Source organism: Oncorhynchus clarkii, unplaced genomic scaffold (genome assembly GCF_045791955.1).
Source record: "Oncorhynchus clarkii lewisi isolate Uvic-CL-2024 unplaced genomic scaffold, UVic_Ocla_1.0 unplaced_contig_4439_pilon_pilon, whole genome shotgun sequence".
Classification (NCBI taxonomy): Eukaryota; Metazoa; Chordata; class Actinopteri; order Salmoniformes; family Salmonidae; genus Oncorhynchus; species Oncorhynchus clarkii.
In genome coordinates this window covers 5,952-21,817 of record NW_027258435.1, presented here as the reverse complement: position 1 = coordinate 21,817, position 15,866 = coordinate 5,952, and the positions used below count along the sequence as shown (strand labels likewise).

At 43.6% G+C, this 15,866-nt stretch overlaps 1 protein-coding gene across 1 annotated transcript; it reads left to right on the top strand.

Annotated features, from left to right (window-relative positions):
* The first annotated feature begins 499 nt into the window (after positions 1–499).
* On the top strand, positions 500–6,796 carry LOC139396929 (serine-rich adhesin for platelets-like). The gene is made up of 8 exons (XM_071143859.1): positions 500–828; positions 1,176–1,233; positions 1,478–1,625; positions 1,721–1,757; positions 1,990–2,273; positions 2,522–6,071; positions 6,261–6,342; positions 6,606–6,796. The coding sequence occupies exons 1-8, from the start codon at positions 640–642 to the stop codon at positions 6,755–6,757; spliced, it is 4,500 nt and encodes a 1,499-aa protein (XP_070999960.1). The 5' UTR covers positions 500–639; the 3' UTR covers positions 6,758–6,796.
* Positions 6,797–15,866: the final 9,070 nt, after the last annotated feature.

Below are 15,866 nucleotides of genomic sequence, written 5' to 3'. Positions count from 1 at the left end.
TGGCAGCCAACAATAGGATTGGATTGGGACTAAATCAAAGAATAAAACGATATTGAAATGAATATTATTAACAAATATTTCCCAGAAGATTTTGGGTTCAACCTAAGGCTGACTAGGACAGATCAATCAACTTGATCCGACACAGTAAGCCTACATGTCATACGTAAGTAAATCCACAAGAGAGACAATATTGCAAAGGCAGGACCATGTTCGATGGAAGGCGTAGGGGTAGGCAATCGAAAACGTTTGACGGGGAAATTTCTGTCAATATTAGCTAGTCCTACTGAGTGGGCAAGTAACCTTTCCCGCGCTCTTCCTAAAAATACTATTTGTGATGTCATAAAGGTCTAACGTTCCATGACGTAGCATGTAGCCCTAAATTACAGTCCCTGCCTGCAATATTGTCCTCACTCTCGACCTGAACTCAACTTGAATGTAACCAACACAGACAAGGACATGCTTTTTGAGATATAAAATAGCTTGAATGGATGAAGAAAAGGTAAGCTAAATTACTTCATACAATATTGGGGGAAAGTAAAAAAGGGTAAAGCAATATAAGCAGATATTTCTTGTAAAAAGCTATAACATATTGTAAAGCAAATGTACCATTCTTTATAAAGTCACCAGCTTAGCGCTGATATGGCTGTAGCTCTATTTATGATGTCCTCTGCACAGATCTACTCTGACATTGACATATTATTACTTATTGGAATGTCTGTCCTTCAGGTAGCACAGAGGGAGGATGGTGATCCTCAGAGGGAAGGAAAGGAAGTTGTTGAGGAAGAACCGGTGGCCACGCCCAAAGAGGAGGCCAAGAAGGGAAGGAAGGTAAGATGGCAGGAGTGACAGAGCACATAATAGGCCTACTGGGTTACACTCTGTACCTGATAGCAGTCATACCATAGATATCTATATATCTCAGATAACAACATACGTAGTAGCTGTTTTCAAAACGTGTTTTAAGAGCTGCTTTGACCTGGCCCATAGCCTATTCATAAATTGTCTCAGAGTAGGAGTGCTTATCTAGGATCAGTTTTGCATTTGAGATCATAATGAATACAATTATTTGGGCAAGGTTGAGCACACACCTTATCTGATGAACTTTATGTATACGGGCCCTGGTGTTACATGTCTGCCATCATTTGAGCTCTGGAATCTGTTCTGTTCTATCCTAGGCAAAAAGTAAGAGGAGTGGCAAGAAGTCAAGGAAGCTGAGCACTGACAACGATGCAGGTCAGAGATTTACCTCTGTAGTACTACATTGTTTCTCTATTCTGTCTGTGATGTGCAGGTTGTGCTATCCATTTTCAATGAAACTGTAGTCTACTGTAATCAGTAAGAAAGGTCACATAGATATCTTTATTCAAATAGGCCTATTCTAAAACCCTAAAACAATGAAATCAGAGTATTAAGAGATAAAACTTCTGATTTCTCTTTAATTTTGTTTCTACTTCCTCTACGGCAATCACATCTTTAGTCTCCAGGAATAAACACCTGGATAGAGGATCTGTAATTGAGCTCCTGGAGAAGAAAGCTGTTCAGGCTGCATTCGGCCCAGGCAACAAGGATGAGATGGAATACTCCTACCCAATCCTCATCTCATTCCTGCGCAATCTTACTGATGAGTATGTTAAACGTTTTTCTGTAATGTTCAACATTTATGAAATATTGTGCAGTGGGAACTAAACACTAACTAAAACACTTATTTTACATTTTCTAGGCAGTGGCAAGTGATCTACAAAGGACTAAAAAACCCTGTAAGTTTCCCTACCTGCCTTTGACCTTTGATGTGTCAATGATCTGTTGAATTCAGAGATTAGCCATCAAGTCATATTCTGTTATTCATGTTCTCTGTCAGACTTCATCAAACTTTGAATTCAGTCACAGACAAGAATAACAATGTTGATCAAATGCATTCTGTTCGATCTAGAATACTTTACATCACAGTTCCATTGAAAAGACTGTTTTTGTTCTGTTTGTTCAAAACAGATGACGAAGGAACAGCTTGCCAAATTGTGCAAGACAATTGTAACCTTCATCGCACAGACCACCCTGCAGATCCTGCTGCCAGCCCTGGCCCGCGTACTTGGGGTAAAGGACTTTGCTGACGACGACACTGACTCACCCAAGAGGGGTGGCAGTGCAAGATCCTTTGCTGCCTTTGATCAGGAAAGACTGGAGCTCATCCAGGAAGTTAGATATCTGGCGAAGAAAATGTATAAGGGCGGCACAGGGGCTCAACATCTCAGGTCCCTAACACCCTCTTCTAAGAGGTATGTTCCCCTCAAGGTTTTCATGTATGGATTTCACCGAGATCATCTATCCCAGTGTTAGCCAATGCAATTTACTCTATCTGATGTAGTACAAAATGTAATGTATCAGCCTTTGAGCATATTCAAATGAATGAGCATGTAAAGCGATCAAAAGGACATGTAGATATTTAGAATACTAAAATTACAACGCTTGACCGATTTGCCAAGTTAAGACAGGAATTATCATGCTTTGCTTGTTCGTTTTAAAGTTCCCAGACCTCAGTGAAAGTCCTCCTGGGAATGACAGAGGACAGAATCATCAAAAGTGTCCAGGAGCAACTGTCTGATCATAATATCCTGTCCTCTTGCCCACCTGAGCTGACTGTTGGTCTTATCAAGGTGGTGGTCGAACAGCTTAACTCTGCCCTCTCTGCGACCATCAGCAGAGCCATTTCAGGGCGGTCCTCCCCTATTTCTTCTGGTACCCAGGCCGCTGAACAAATGGTCAACATGGTCCAGAAATGTTTTGATGATCACACCACCCCAGAGGACCAGAGCTCTACCTCTGTATTAGAGTCATGCATTCCACCTGCAACAGAAGAAGTGATGACTGTTATCGCAGAGATGGTGGGTGAATTGGAAAAAGAAGATCCGGAATTGGCTAAGGTTTTTCGAGAAGTGGCTGTGAAAGTTAAAATGTTGGCATCTGGCAGTGACCTTGTAGTGGAGCACCTGGATGTTGAAGACTCTCCTGTTCCAGAGGAGCTGAACATAATATGTACATCTTGCAAAGCAATGATGCAAAATCTTGGCACTCTGTTTAGTGTGAAGTTCAAGACCAAAGCCTCAAAGGCTGTGAGTGAAATTCTTGTGAGAAGGTTAATGAGCGATATCTCTGGTATGGTTCAACCTTCTCATTCGTTTAGTACCACTCCAAGCTTGATGAATGCATCTAGCCCATCTGACAGGATCCTTGATTCTGCGGCCACTGAGCTCATACAGACCAAAGTAGAATCTGAGGCATCACAAATAATTGATAACTTTGTTGAAGATGTCAAGGACATTGTGCAGTATGCTGAATTAGATCAGCCAACAAGCACCCAGAGAGATACCCAAGTGGGACACTGTACGACAAAGCGGAAACCCTTCCATGCAGCTCGTAGACTCTGCGAGAGACTTCAGGCAAAGCTGGAGACATTGTTCCTCAGAATGGGTGGAGCTCCAGTCCAAGGGGAAGAACTTATGGAAAAAGCTGACTCCAGTGCTGTGCTTCTGGAGCATACTGACTCCAGTGATCTGCCTGTTTCAATCCTGAGCTTGCCTTCCCCATGTAGGAGTGAATCCCCTATATCAGAACGTAGTTCATCTTCTTTATCTGATGGATGTGATTCAACTGACTCTGTAGGAGAGAAAACACCAGAGCAACCTGAAACCAGTAAGAGTGAGGCAATACTGCAAGTGGTCAACTCAACAGGACTTGGTTCTCTCCGTAAATGCCAAAGTGAGAACTCTCAACCATTACTGTCTCTCTGTGATTCCAACATGGTGCCCTGCACCAAAGAGGTCTTGTCCCAGATTGTGACCATGTATAGGTCAGAGGTGGCAGATTTGGAATGCACATCATCTGTTGCAGAGGGTTCCTCTTACAACTCCCTTGAAGTCTGTGGCTTTTTGGACAGTGTCATGTCTTATCTAGAAGACATGCCTGTGTCTGGTTCTTCATGGTTGGAAGGATTAAGAGATACTCCAGCCTCAGTCATTGAGAAACTCTCCAGTGAGGAGTTCCAGATGAACGCTACCAACGAAGTGCGAAAAATACTGATCAAATCAGTCAGTAGCTTTCCCAGCAAAGTCAGTTCCAGCCAGACAGATTCTCAGATGTTGCCAGCAAAATCAACAATTTCCTTAAGGCATACAGATATAACTGCTTTTGAAATCGTTGGATCAATTACAAATGACATGAAGAGCCTTTTCCCACCCACAGAGTCTTCTACTACTCTATGGCAGGCAGACTCTATGCTTCAACAGAGTGATGAGAAAACCTCAGAGTACACTGAGGCCACACCCAAAGGCTCACAGTCTGGTTTGGAAGTATCTGAGAAGAAGATCTGGACAACTGCAAAGACTATTTACCACAATGTGAAGACAAAGATGAGGAATTATTTTACATGGCAAAATCAAGTCAAAGCAACAACGGCTCAAGCCAAAAAGACCCTCAGCCATATTCTGGTTTCAATTCAGAAAGAGCTGTCAAAATCTGACCAAACGGTGACTGAGCTTTCACAAATAGAGAATGTGGTTGGAATGATGCTGAAGGATGTTGAAAGGGTAAGCAGTGAATGTGGTGAGGAACTGATCTATGAAGCGCCACAGCGTTCTTCCTCCTCGTTGTCATCCTCATCTGCCAGATCAAAGAAGTCAGAGTGGGAATTTTCACTCCCTGGCACTCCCATCTCTTCTGATTTACCAGAGAGTATTACTCAGCCCATTGTGAGATGCTCAGTCATCGACATGGGCAAATCTACTAAGCCAAAAACATTGGTGTGTGATGCCAGGGAAAGCATGTCTGCAATAGTGGATACCATCATAAAGGAGGTACATCCAGAGGAAGAAGGGGAGGTTGCATTCCACCCTGATCTAACAGCTGCAATAGCAAGACTGGAGGAGCTCATATCTCAGGGTAGGATTGGTGCTCTCTCACGTGATCTTACTCACCAAGTCAACCGCATCATTTCTGAGAGCAACTTGACCCCTCTGGTTCTGACAGTGGCGGCTGGAAAGAGTGCATCCGATACAGTCCTTACTGAGCTGAAGAGGAATGACAAGACGGTGGGGAAGCACACAGCTTACAAGCTGGTTCAGCTTTTTGCAGAGGAGTCTGTGAAGCGCCTCTTGCTTCCTAGCCTTGTGCCCTCTACAGCTTCAATGAGTTTGGCTCAGGGAGTTAGTGTGCCGGCTAGCGTATCTGAAGATAGGATTTCATGTTCTTTTTCTACATCAGCATTTAGTGACACAGTCAGCCTGTTTACCAAAGTAATGGTAAGCCAGGTCATGGACTCTGTGGTTTCTGATGCACAAAGCAGAGGGTCATCTCCAACCGGAACTGTAACTGATATAGGCAGTCTACTGAGTGGTAAGTCCTACCCTCTGCCATCTTTCTCCGCCATCAGCATGACAACAAGTGGGACCTCCAATGCTGCACGAGGCTTTGAGGCCAACATAGATGCTGAGGAAAGGGATACCATCAGTTGTTTCGATGTACCTCAGAGCATTGTTTGTGATCAGAATTCAACCAGCCCGGATGTTGCCTCGCTTTCAACCCCATCCACTGGCAACTTAGTCGGTGATGATGACTTCACCGGCCTCATCAGCATGTTAGTGGTGAGACTTCTGTCAAAAATACAAACCCAAACTGATCTGTACCCAACTGACGTCACACGCACGTCACAAGACCTGATTCCAAAAGTTATAGCTTCCTTCTGTGCATGGTCAGGCTGCTCTGAGACCCAAGCTTATCCCAAGAACCTGAAGAGTCACAAAGTATACAGCACCGTCTACAAACATCTGTTGAAGGAGTTTGGCTCAGAGAAAATACTCCAACTGGCCGTGTCGACTCAGGACTCCACTTTCAATAGGATTCTTGTGAAGTCATTGAGCAAGGAGCTTCTCCACAGTTGTAACGAGGCATCAAGAGCAGCCTCAAGAACATCTTTTGAAGCCACCAGGCCAGAAGCTCTTCTCATGGCTGAAGATGTGAAGGCTACCAGAGGGAAGCTGTCTTTCCTACAAAGGCTTGCCAGACTGAAATTCAACTTAAAGGTACATCACACTTATTTAAGTTAACAATTGTGTCAATGTGAGTAAACAATGTTATTTAGAGAAAATGTAAAACCATCCATTAATTCCAAAACCATTTATAAATCTTGTTGTGCTGGTGTGTAAGATGTGATCGTTATTACCGTGAGATTGTTCTGCTGTGACAGTTGTTTTGACATGTTTTTGTTTTAGCCATTCATGATGGGAAACAAGAAGGATTCCAATAAGAAATCCTGCCATTCTGAATCCAAAGACCAGACTGAAGATATCATGTGTAAGTCCATACAGCAGGACATTTACTGTTTGAGATATTGGTGTACAAAGCTGCTATTGCAAAAATATTAAACCCTATATACAGTACATTATATATTATCGATAGTAATCTCTTATGTAAAATTATTTATAGTTTCCAAATCTCAAGATTCTGGTTCTCATTTATTTGTGAAAGTAATAATGAGTTGAAACTAAGAATACAATATACCATCATTTCTAAATGAAAGTGCATGTCAACTCTCTCTCTTCTGTCGCCCAACATAGTGGCACATCCTGCCACATTTGGACTCCCAGAGGGTCTTCCCTCCACCTCTCAACAGGAGAAGCCTCGCAAACGTCCCCTTCTAATCAGGATGTTTTCCACCATCTCCATAGGCCTATCCAAGCCATTCAAACGGTTTTCAAAGCAAGCTTAATACAACAATTTCCTTTAATACAGTAATATTTGCATTGAATTGATGGCCTTTGTCTTCTTTATTGTTGCCCTGTTAACACATTTGATTAGAAAATACATAGTATATTTAGTTTAGTTTATTATGCAGTCATAGTCACGGTGTAGGCTAAACAAAGTAATGTTGTCCTGAATAATGTATAGAACATGCACCCCACCCACACACACACAGTGTGATTCATTGAGCACACACACATAGTACTTCAGATATGTCCCACTGTCACACCCTGACCATAGTTTGCTTTGTATGTTTCTATGTTTTGGTTGGTCAGGGTGTGATCTGAGTGGGCATTCTATGTTGGATGTCTTGTTTGTCTATTTCTATGTCTGGCCTGATATGGTTCTCAATCAGAGGCAGGTGTTAGTCATTGTCTCTGATTGGGAACCATATTTAGGTAGCCTGGGTTTCACTGTGTGTTTGTGGGTGATTGTTCCTGTCTCTGTGTTTGCACCAGATAGGACTGTTTAGGTTTTCACATTTCATTGTTTTGTAGTTTATTCATGTATAGTTTTCCTTTATTAAACAAACATGAATCATCACCATGCTGCGTTTTGGTCCGCCTCTCCTTCACCGCAAGAGAACCGTTACAGAATCACCCACCACAACAGGACCAAGCGGCGTGGTAACGGGCAACAGCTACAGCAGCGAAAAGAGGAATGGACATGGGAGGAAGAATTGGAAGGTAAAGGACCCTGGGCACAGCCTGGAGAATATCGCCGCCCCAAAGAAGAGCTGGAGGCGGCGAAGTCGGAGAGGCGCTGGTATGAGGAGGCAGCACGGCGGCGTGGATGGAAGCCCGAGAGTCAGCCCCAAACATTTCTTAGGGGGGGGCACACAGGAAGTGTGGCAAAGCCAGGTAGGAGACCTGCGCCAACTTCCTGTGCTTACCGGGGGGCTGGAGAGACCGGGCAGGCACCGTGTTATGCTGTGAAGCGCACGGTGTCCCCAGTGCGGGTGCATAGCCCGGTGCGGTACATTCCAGCTCCGCGTATCGGCCAGGCTAGAGTGGGCATCGAGCCAAGTGCCATGAAGCCGGCTCTACACGTCTGGTCTCCAGTGCGTCTCCTTGGGCCGGCTTACATGGCACCAGCCTTGCGCACGGTGTCCCCGGTTCGCCTGCATAGCCCAGTGCGGGCTATTCCACCTCGCCGCACTGGCAGGGCGACCGGGACCATTCAACCGGGTAAGGTTGGGCAGGCTCGGTGCTCAAGAGCTCCAGTGCGCCTGCACGGTCTGGTCTATCTGTCACCACCTCCACGCACCAGCCCTCCGGTGGCAGCCCCCTGCACCAGGCTGTCTCTCCGGCTCATCCTTACAGGGGCTCCCGCCTGTCCAGCGCTGCCGGAGCCTTCCTCCTCTCCAGCGCTGTCGGAGTCTCCCGCCTCTCCAGCGCTGCCAGAGCCTTCCTCCTCTCCAGCGTTGCCGGAGCCACCCGTCTGCCCAGCACCGCCTGAGCCACCCGTCTGCCCAGCGCCGCCAGTGCCGCCAGTCTGCAAGGGGCCGCCAGTCTGCCAGGGGCCGCCAGTGCCGCCAGTCTGCCAGGGGCCGCCAGTGCCGCCAGTCTGCCAGGGGCCGCCAGTGCCGCCAGTCTGCCAGTCTGCCAGGGGCCGCCAGTGCCGCCAGTCTGCCAGGGGCCGCCAGTGCCGCCAGTCTGCCAGGGGCCGCCAGTCTGCCAGGGGCCGCCAGTGCCGCCAGTCTGCCAGGGGCCGCCAGTGCCGCCAGTCTGCCAGGGGCCGCCAGTGCCGCCAGTCTGCCAGGGGCCGCCAGTGCCGCCAGTCTGCCAGGGGCCGCCAGTGCCGCCAGTCTGCCAGGGGCCGCCAGTCCGCCAGTCTGCCAGGGGCCGCCAGAGCCCAGGGGCCGCCAGTCAGCCAGGGGCCGCCAGAGCCCCTCAGCCCAAAGGCGCCAGAGCCCCTCAGCCCAGAGGCGCCAGAGCCCCTCAGCCCAGAGGCGCCAGTTACACCGTTACACCCACAACCAACATTCAACCAGATATCAATGATTCAGTGTAAAATACATGTACTGTAAAATAAACCGTATTTAATTTACAACCAATAAAATAATACATGATGCAGGACACTCAGTTATAAGGGAATTAACTGGTTTAACTTCTCAAACAGAAACACACACATTTCCATTTTCTGTGGATCGCCCATGTTTACATTTTACTGAATGCCAGTCTGACCTTTGACCTGTAGATGGCAATAAAGGTCTACTTTTGCTGCAGATCCACTTCTAAAGCTCAAACCTCTCTGGACAAGTAGCCAAAACATTTGTCCCTAGTGAGAGAGAGTATGTGTGTGTGGCAAGAAAAGGGAATATTGCACTACACTTTTATGATACAGATACATTTTGCATTCGGTAGCATAGCACAGCTGTAGTTTTTTCAAATGCCAAATGTACATGTAGCATGCTTCTGCCTACAGATGCTTTTCTGAGTGACTTGTGTTGTGAGAGAACCAGAATTCAACATAAACTCCTGGATTACATTTTATAATATTGTCAGCTCTTTTTAGTAACATATGGTAGCATACATGTTTCACACGGTGGCAAGTCAAGCTAGTTAGTTACATGTAACAACATTACATTATATGGTCAATGTTTGTGTGTATCCTCTTAGCTTTTACCTTCGACATCAACAAGCGACGCACGGGCTGGTCCTGCAGACTCCCACGCCCATGGCCCAGGAGAAGGCTGGGGGCCACCTGCTCACTCACGTCCCAGCCATCTCCTTTGAGACCGACTCTACTGTGGAGTGCACCTCCAAGAGGACTCCGGAAGAGAGGGACCGGGTGAAGGTTAAACTGGCCAACATGGCCTTGATGGGAAGGATCAAAAGTCTTGGCTGTGAAATGCCCATTATGTGTGATTATCGAATTGATCATTTTCCACTTTTGAAACAACAATGGGAAAGACAGGGTTTATAGCAAAGGTTGCTCAGATTGGGCTTTTGGAAAAATTGGGAGAATGAAAGTGCACTCCTGATTCAGAGAGAAAGATCCAGCTTAATCATCCATACCATTGTTTAAATTACAATAAAAAACATTCAAACTGTTCCTGAGTTTCGAAAGACAGAGAAAGGAAAACATCATTATCTTCAGTCTGTTCACACCTGTTCACACAAGTCCTACTGTCCACAATCTCAGGGTTCTTCAATACAAACACACCTGTTTCAGAAAACCTGATCACTTTCACATTCGAACAATGTTTGTAGGATACTTTTCAATAACTCAATAAATGTAAGTGTTGAAACCATACATAGCTGGTAACTTGAGCTCGGCAGAGTAGTTTTGACCTGTGTCCAGATGCAGTCATTTATGTTGTCTAAAGGCAATTTGTCTCTTATAACAATGTTATTTTTCTGAATAATCTAATTTAATTGACTGGTAGGTAGTCACTAACTATTTGTAGCATGTGTTCCTCTGTTTATTGATATTTACATGGTGTGTATGTGTTAAGATGTTAAGTAATTAATGTTGATATTATCCAAAGGGTTTTTAACTGAAATGTTAAATGTATTTCAAAAATGGCAGAATCAAACAGTATTGGAATAGTGACTTGTATTTTGCATCTAGAAGTGTAAGAATTTTAGAAGAATGCTATTTCATCAGTCAAATGTTGCACTGTTTGATAAGACAGGGTAAAGAAAACCTCCATTTTAATGAGTTTAGTTGTGAGTTTGACATTTTACCACAAGAAGTCACTATAATACTATACGTTATCAAACAGGGTTGTGCTGAAAATCAAATGAACCACAGCCAAATTAATTATTTGCAACTAAGAGTAAGATTAAAAAAGACATGTATAACTTACTTTCTTGATAAAATACATTCTAAAATGTCAATATATGTGATTTCTGAGTATGTAGTGCACATATCTTTTTAAGGCCCAAAGCAGACGTTTTTATATCAATATCAAATCATTTCTGGGTAACAATTAAGTACCTTACTGTAATAGATTACGATGAAAATGGTCAAAAATGTATTTTTTGCAAAAAAAACTTTCTCAAGCAATAATTTTGCTAGGACTGTCTGGGAGTGGTCAGTGTGGAGGGGAAATTAAAACTAGCTGTTATTGGCACTCTCTTTGTCGTTGGTCTATAAACCAATTTACACATGGTGATGTCGCCATGGAAAGCCAAAACTCTCGCCCATGCAAACCTGCTGATTAGAAGGTGCTGTATAGATGTGAGAAACTCTCTTTTCATGGCACTTCAATATCGAAGTGAATTTTTCGTAGCAGGTTAGGAAACTGAGGTTAAGGTTAGGAAAAGGGTTAGGGTTAGTGAAAATGCTCTCCAAACCTTCTACGAAAATTACTTTGCATTGAAGTGCTGTGAAAAGAATGTGTCCCTGCTCAGGTGTTGCATGCATCAACCAATGGTTGTGTGCCAAGTCATCCATTGTGTCATTGACTGACAGATTGCTATAACATATGATGTGGTTAGCTGACACACAAAATACATATCCAGTCAGTGTAAGATCTGGCAAGTGTCAGCAAGGCCTGGGCAGAGGAACATGCTCCGTATTTTCAACCAGAACTATCAGGAAGCAACCCCGATCACATTTTTGTAAAACACATTTACAGTGTTAGTTTCATCAGCTGTTGTACAATATGAAATACAATTATTTTGACTTCACAGGGCCTTTAAATGTAGGCAAACCAGTTTTCAGCATTCAAACTAATCTACCCAGCCAGATTCAGCACCATGGACAGTGAAGATCAGAATACCTGCGATCTGACGATTAGAACAACAGTGCTATTTTTTTTTTTTTCAATTTAAAGTTTTATTAAGTTTTCTTGTTTTTCAATCAACCAACAAAACACATTCCACATTCACAGGCTTTAAAAAAAGAAAAAGTCAAAAAATAATACATATGAAAAAATAAAAATACAATTAAAATGAATGATAAAGTCAAATAAAAGCATTTATTTTCCTTGGTGCACACGTACTCAAAAACGAAATTAAAATAAAAACACACAAAAAAAACATTTAACACTTGCAGCAGCACTATCAAGGTTCTTATCAGCTATTTCAAGCATTCGCTGAGACGACGGGCCAATAATTCGTTTTTAGGTTTTACAGTACCTTACACAACATGTATCTGCGCATTTCCCTAGTCACCCCGTTCACTCTGTCCAGTTTGAAATATAGTTGAATAGTGAAGACCAGAGTCTATCAAACTTGGGCTGTCTCTTGTGGAGGTCATAAGTGAGCTTTTCAAGAGGAAGAAAGTCAATAATCTGGTCAATCCACATTTTAAATGTAGGAGGGGTATTTGAGGCCCACAATAGAAGAATACATTTCTTAGCAAAGTATGTAATAGTCATAAGCAAATGTTCGCTGTCAGGATCAAGAACAAAGTCCTGCTGGGCATTAAGAAGATAGATACACGGGGTCATATCAAACTGTACCTCTAGTATTTTCTGTGCAGCAGTATGTACAGATTGCCAGAATCTGGCAATCTTCCTACAGCTCCAAAATACATGCATATAGGTTCCACTTTCAGAGGTACATCTTTTACAGTTAGGAGACATATCTGTTTTCATTCTATGGAGTCTCAAAGGAGTATAATAAAATTTGTACAAAAATTTGTAATTAGATTCTTTCATTTTTACACTGGTAGAGGAGCAGTATACCCTGTCGCAAACCTCCGCCCATAACTCATCACTGATAGTCAGACCAAGGTCCTTTTCCCAGATTATTTTCAAAGGAGTAAAGGAGGAGCTTCCTTTCTCAGAAAGGAGTCTATAGATGTAAGATATTTTGCCTTTAATGGATTGTGCTGTGACAAGAAGGGTTTCAACTTCATTCAACTGAGTTCTAAACCTCCTCTTGGAGGTAAATGAGGAAATTACATGTCTAATTTGAAGATATTTGAAAAAATGGGATCTTGGCACATCGAATTCACTGCAGAGCTCTTGAAAGGATTTCAGTGTAGTGGTTTTCTGATGAAATAGGTCTGAAAAGGTCCTGATTCCTAGAGTATGCCAAAGATTAAAGTTGGCCTCCCTCAGGGCTTTTGGCAAGTCTGGGTTGCCCACTATAGGCGAGTGAGAACATATCCGAGTGTAGTCCAAATTCAGTTTGGCTTTGGATGCTTTAAGATGACTCCAGGAGGTGCTGTCTAGGGATTGTTTATGTATTTTTTCACAGCATTCCAGCTCCCTCTCAAGATCTAGCCTGTGTGCTTCCATTGCTTTTTTCTTAGAGGAAGCATATGCAATTAGATGACCTCTTAGTGTGGCTTTAGCAGCGTCCCACATTGTGGCCGGAGAAACAGGAGAATCTTTATTGTCTTGTGTGTAGTTGTCTATCCATGTAGTTACCAATGTATGGAACGCTTCGTTTGATAGCATGGAGGTGTTGAATTTCCAGCTCTTTGACCTCGGGATGTTTTTGCAGAGGTCAAAGCGGAGGTGGACAAAGGCGTGATCTGAAAGTGCTATGGGTCCGATTGTACAAGTGGCTGAATTTATGAAACTCTTTGGGATAAAAATGTAATCTATACGGGAGTAGGTGTTATGGACATTAGAGTAGTATGTATAGTCCATAGATGAGCTATTAGTCTCTCTCCAGATATCTATCAGTCCCATCTCTTTAGTAAGAGAGTTCAACATCTTTGCAGATCTAGGATTTGTGGTGGGGACTTGAGATGATTTGTCTAGGGTTGGGTTAAGGGTACAATTAAAATCTCCGGCCACCACGCCTAGGAGACACAATGCTCATTGAACAGGGTTATAATTTTTGACAATGAAGGCAGGAGTATCTGTGTTAGGGGCGTATATGTTTAATATAGTAATTGGTTGACCATATAGTGACCCAGTTATCAAAATAAATCTCCCCTCCGGATCAGATATGTTTTTGTCAATTATGAATGGAACATTTTTATGGATAAGTATGGCTGTGCCTCTACTGTTTGATTTGAAAGATGAGAAATACACCTGTCCCACCCAAGCTCTGCGGAGTTTGGCATGTTCAGCATCACAGAAGTGTGTCTCTTGTAATAGCGATGTCTGCTTTTTCCTTTTTTAGAGCACATAGTATCTTTTTTCGTTTTATTGCATGCCCTAGACCATGGCAGTTCCATGTCAATAGATTCAAGGTACTAGTCATCGTCATCGAGCAGTAATCGAACTTTAGTGCAAGTCATCGCTGGGTAAAAATGGATAGTAATTACAGCTGCGTTCACATAAAAGGAAAATAAATGGTGTACATAAAATAATAATATCTGAACACCCCGGCCGAGTTCCCAAACAACTCGACACATCCCGTTGGATCTATTACCCCCCCGCTCAGTCTCAATTCTGTGTTCCGAATAAAACAAAAACCGGGAACAGTTAGCAACGCACAACGTCTCCCTCTCCCCACCAAAGAAATGCCTCATCCTCTCCACCCCGCATTGAGTAAATAACATAGTTGCCCTCGTCCAGACCACAGTAAAAGAGGGGAGAAAAATAAAATCAATAGCCAAGCCTACATATACCTCCCCCGAGGGACATAGGGAACCCCAAGTAATAATAGCAACAACAACAAAAAAACAGGGAAATAAAAGTAGGCTGAAACATTAGTAGGCCTAGGTTAGGCTATACAGCCCATCCCTCTCAGTTAAAGGAAAATAAATATAAATTGGACGGCTATAATGACCTTTAGGGGGTGGGTCTCTGGATATCGGCTATATGTCGTCTTACCTCCTTTAGTAATGGCATTAATCGCATTTAGTCATTGGTCTGTTTCTCATTGGCCAGGATTGTCTTTCAAAAAACGTTTTGCCTCTTCGGGAGTTTTGAAGTGTCGCAAGGCTCCTTGGTGAAGAATCCTGAGCTCGTTTGGGTATTTGAATCCCCTGAAGATGCCTCGGTCAATGGAGTATTTCTTCACTTCGTCAAATTCTCGGCGCTTTCGGCGTATTCCAGCTGACAGGTCCTGGTGTAAAGCGAGTTTGGCGTTTCCCACTGTGATGGTGTTGTTTTTCGCCGCCTGTAGGACTCGTTCCTTGTCGGTGAATCTCAGGAAACGTATGGTGATTGGGCGCGGTGGTTGTTTCCCTCTTCTTTTTCGCCCAGATTGAATAGAACACAATTATTCCTTCGCCCCCTGTTTTCCAGGTCCTCTGTTTTCTCTTCCAGATGCTCGATTTTCTTTTTAGCATATGCTATTGTTTCCATGGCATCGGTCAATAAGTTTTCCATGGATAGGATTCGCCCCTCTGCCTCGTCCAGGCGCCCCGCGTTTATGGTTATCTTGTTGTTGATGTCAGGCAAAGCGTTTTCCAGGATTGTCACCTTGCCCCCTATCGCACTGAGCTGAGAGTTAATGGCATCTAATTTAGTGTTTAGTTCTGTACGTTGGGATCTCAACTCAGAAAGGATGTCTTCGACAGAGTGCGAGGTTGGCATTCGTTGTGCCTCGTGGGGGAGCGGGTTCTCTTGCTCCTGGCTAATGGCGCTAGTTTTTTCTGAAGCTAGCTTCTTCTTGGAGGCTTTTTCCGTCGCTAATACTCGAGTCCGGGTAAAAATGTCACCTGTAGTGTCGCCGCCATGACTTTTTCTTACTAAAGCTAAATGAGTTTGAACTTGGAGTGGAGGTAAGATTAGGAATTGGAAACTACTTGTGCGGAGCTCTTAGTTCATGCGGCCATCTCGTCCAAGGGTCACGTGATCCCCAACAGTGCTATTTTAAGTGATTTTCAAGACACCCAAAGTCAATTTAAATCCACAACAAAATCTGCAGGATAAAAATAAATATAATCAAACATTCAAATAAGTAAACAGGCTATATTAAAGTGCACTAAACATAGAGACAGATTAACCATGGAGAACACGAAACATGATGACAGATTAACCAGGGAAGTGAATTTAACAGAGGTTAAAGCTAAAACAACAGAATATGGGTACGTCTGTGTGAAGAGGTGTGGCTTTAGTGTGGATTTGAATAGTACACAAGTAGGCCTACGCTATTTTTGCACTGTAAAACTTTTTTTTAAGTGTTATGTTTTCCCAGATTCATAGTGTTATGCAGCCCAGGCCTATCTAGGAAGGCTGGGCATAAATTGTTTGCTCACAGCATCACATG

What these genes read in the sequence shown, in the direction of transcription:
- LOC139396929 (XM_071143859.1), top strand. Translation starts at nt 640, where the DNA reads ATGGCTGTAGCTCTATTTATGATGTCCTCTGCACAGATCTACTCTGAC. An exon ending in CTGCGCAATCTTACTGATGA is followed by an intron (nt 1,626 to 1,720) that starts GTATGTTAAACG and finishes TACATTTTCTAG; the next exon opens with GCAGTGGCAAGTGATCTACA. An exon ending in ACAAAGGACTAAAAAACCCT is followed by an intron (nt 1,758 to 1,989) that starts GTAAGTTTCCCT and finishes TGTTCAAAACAG; the next exon opens with ATGACGAAGGAACAGCTTGC.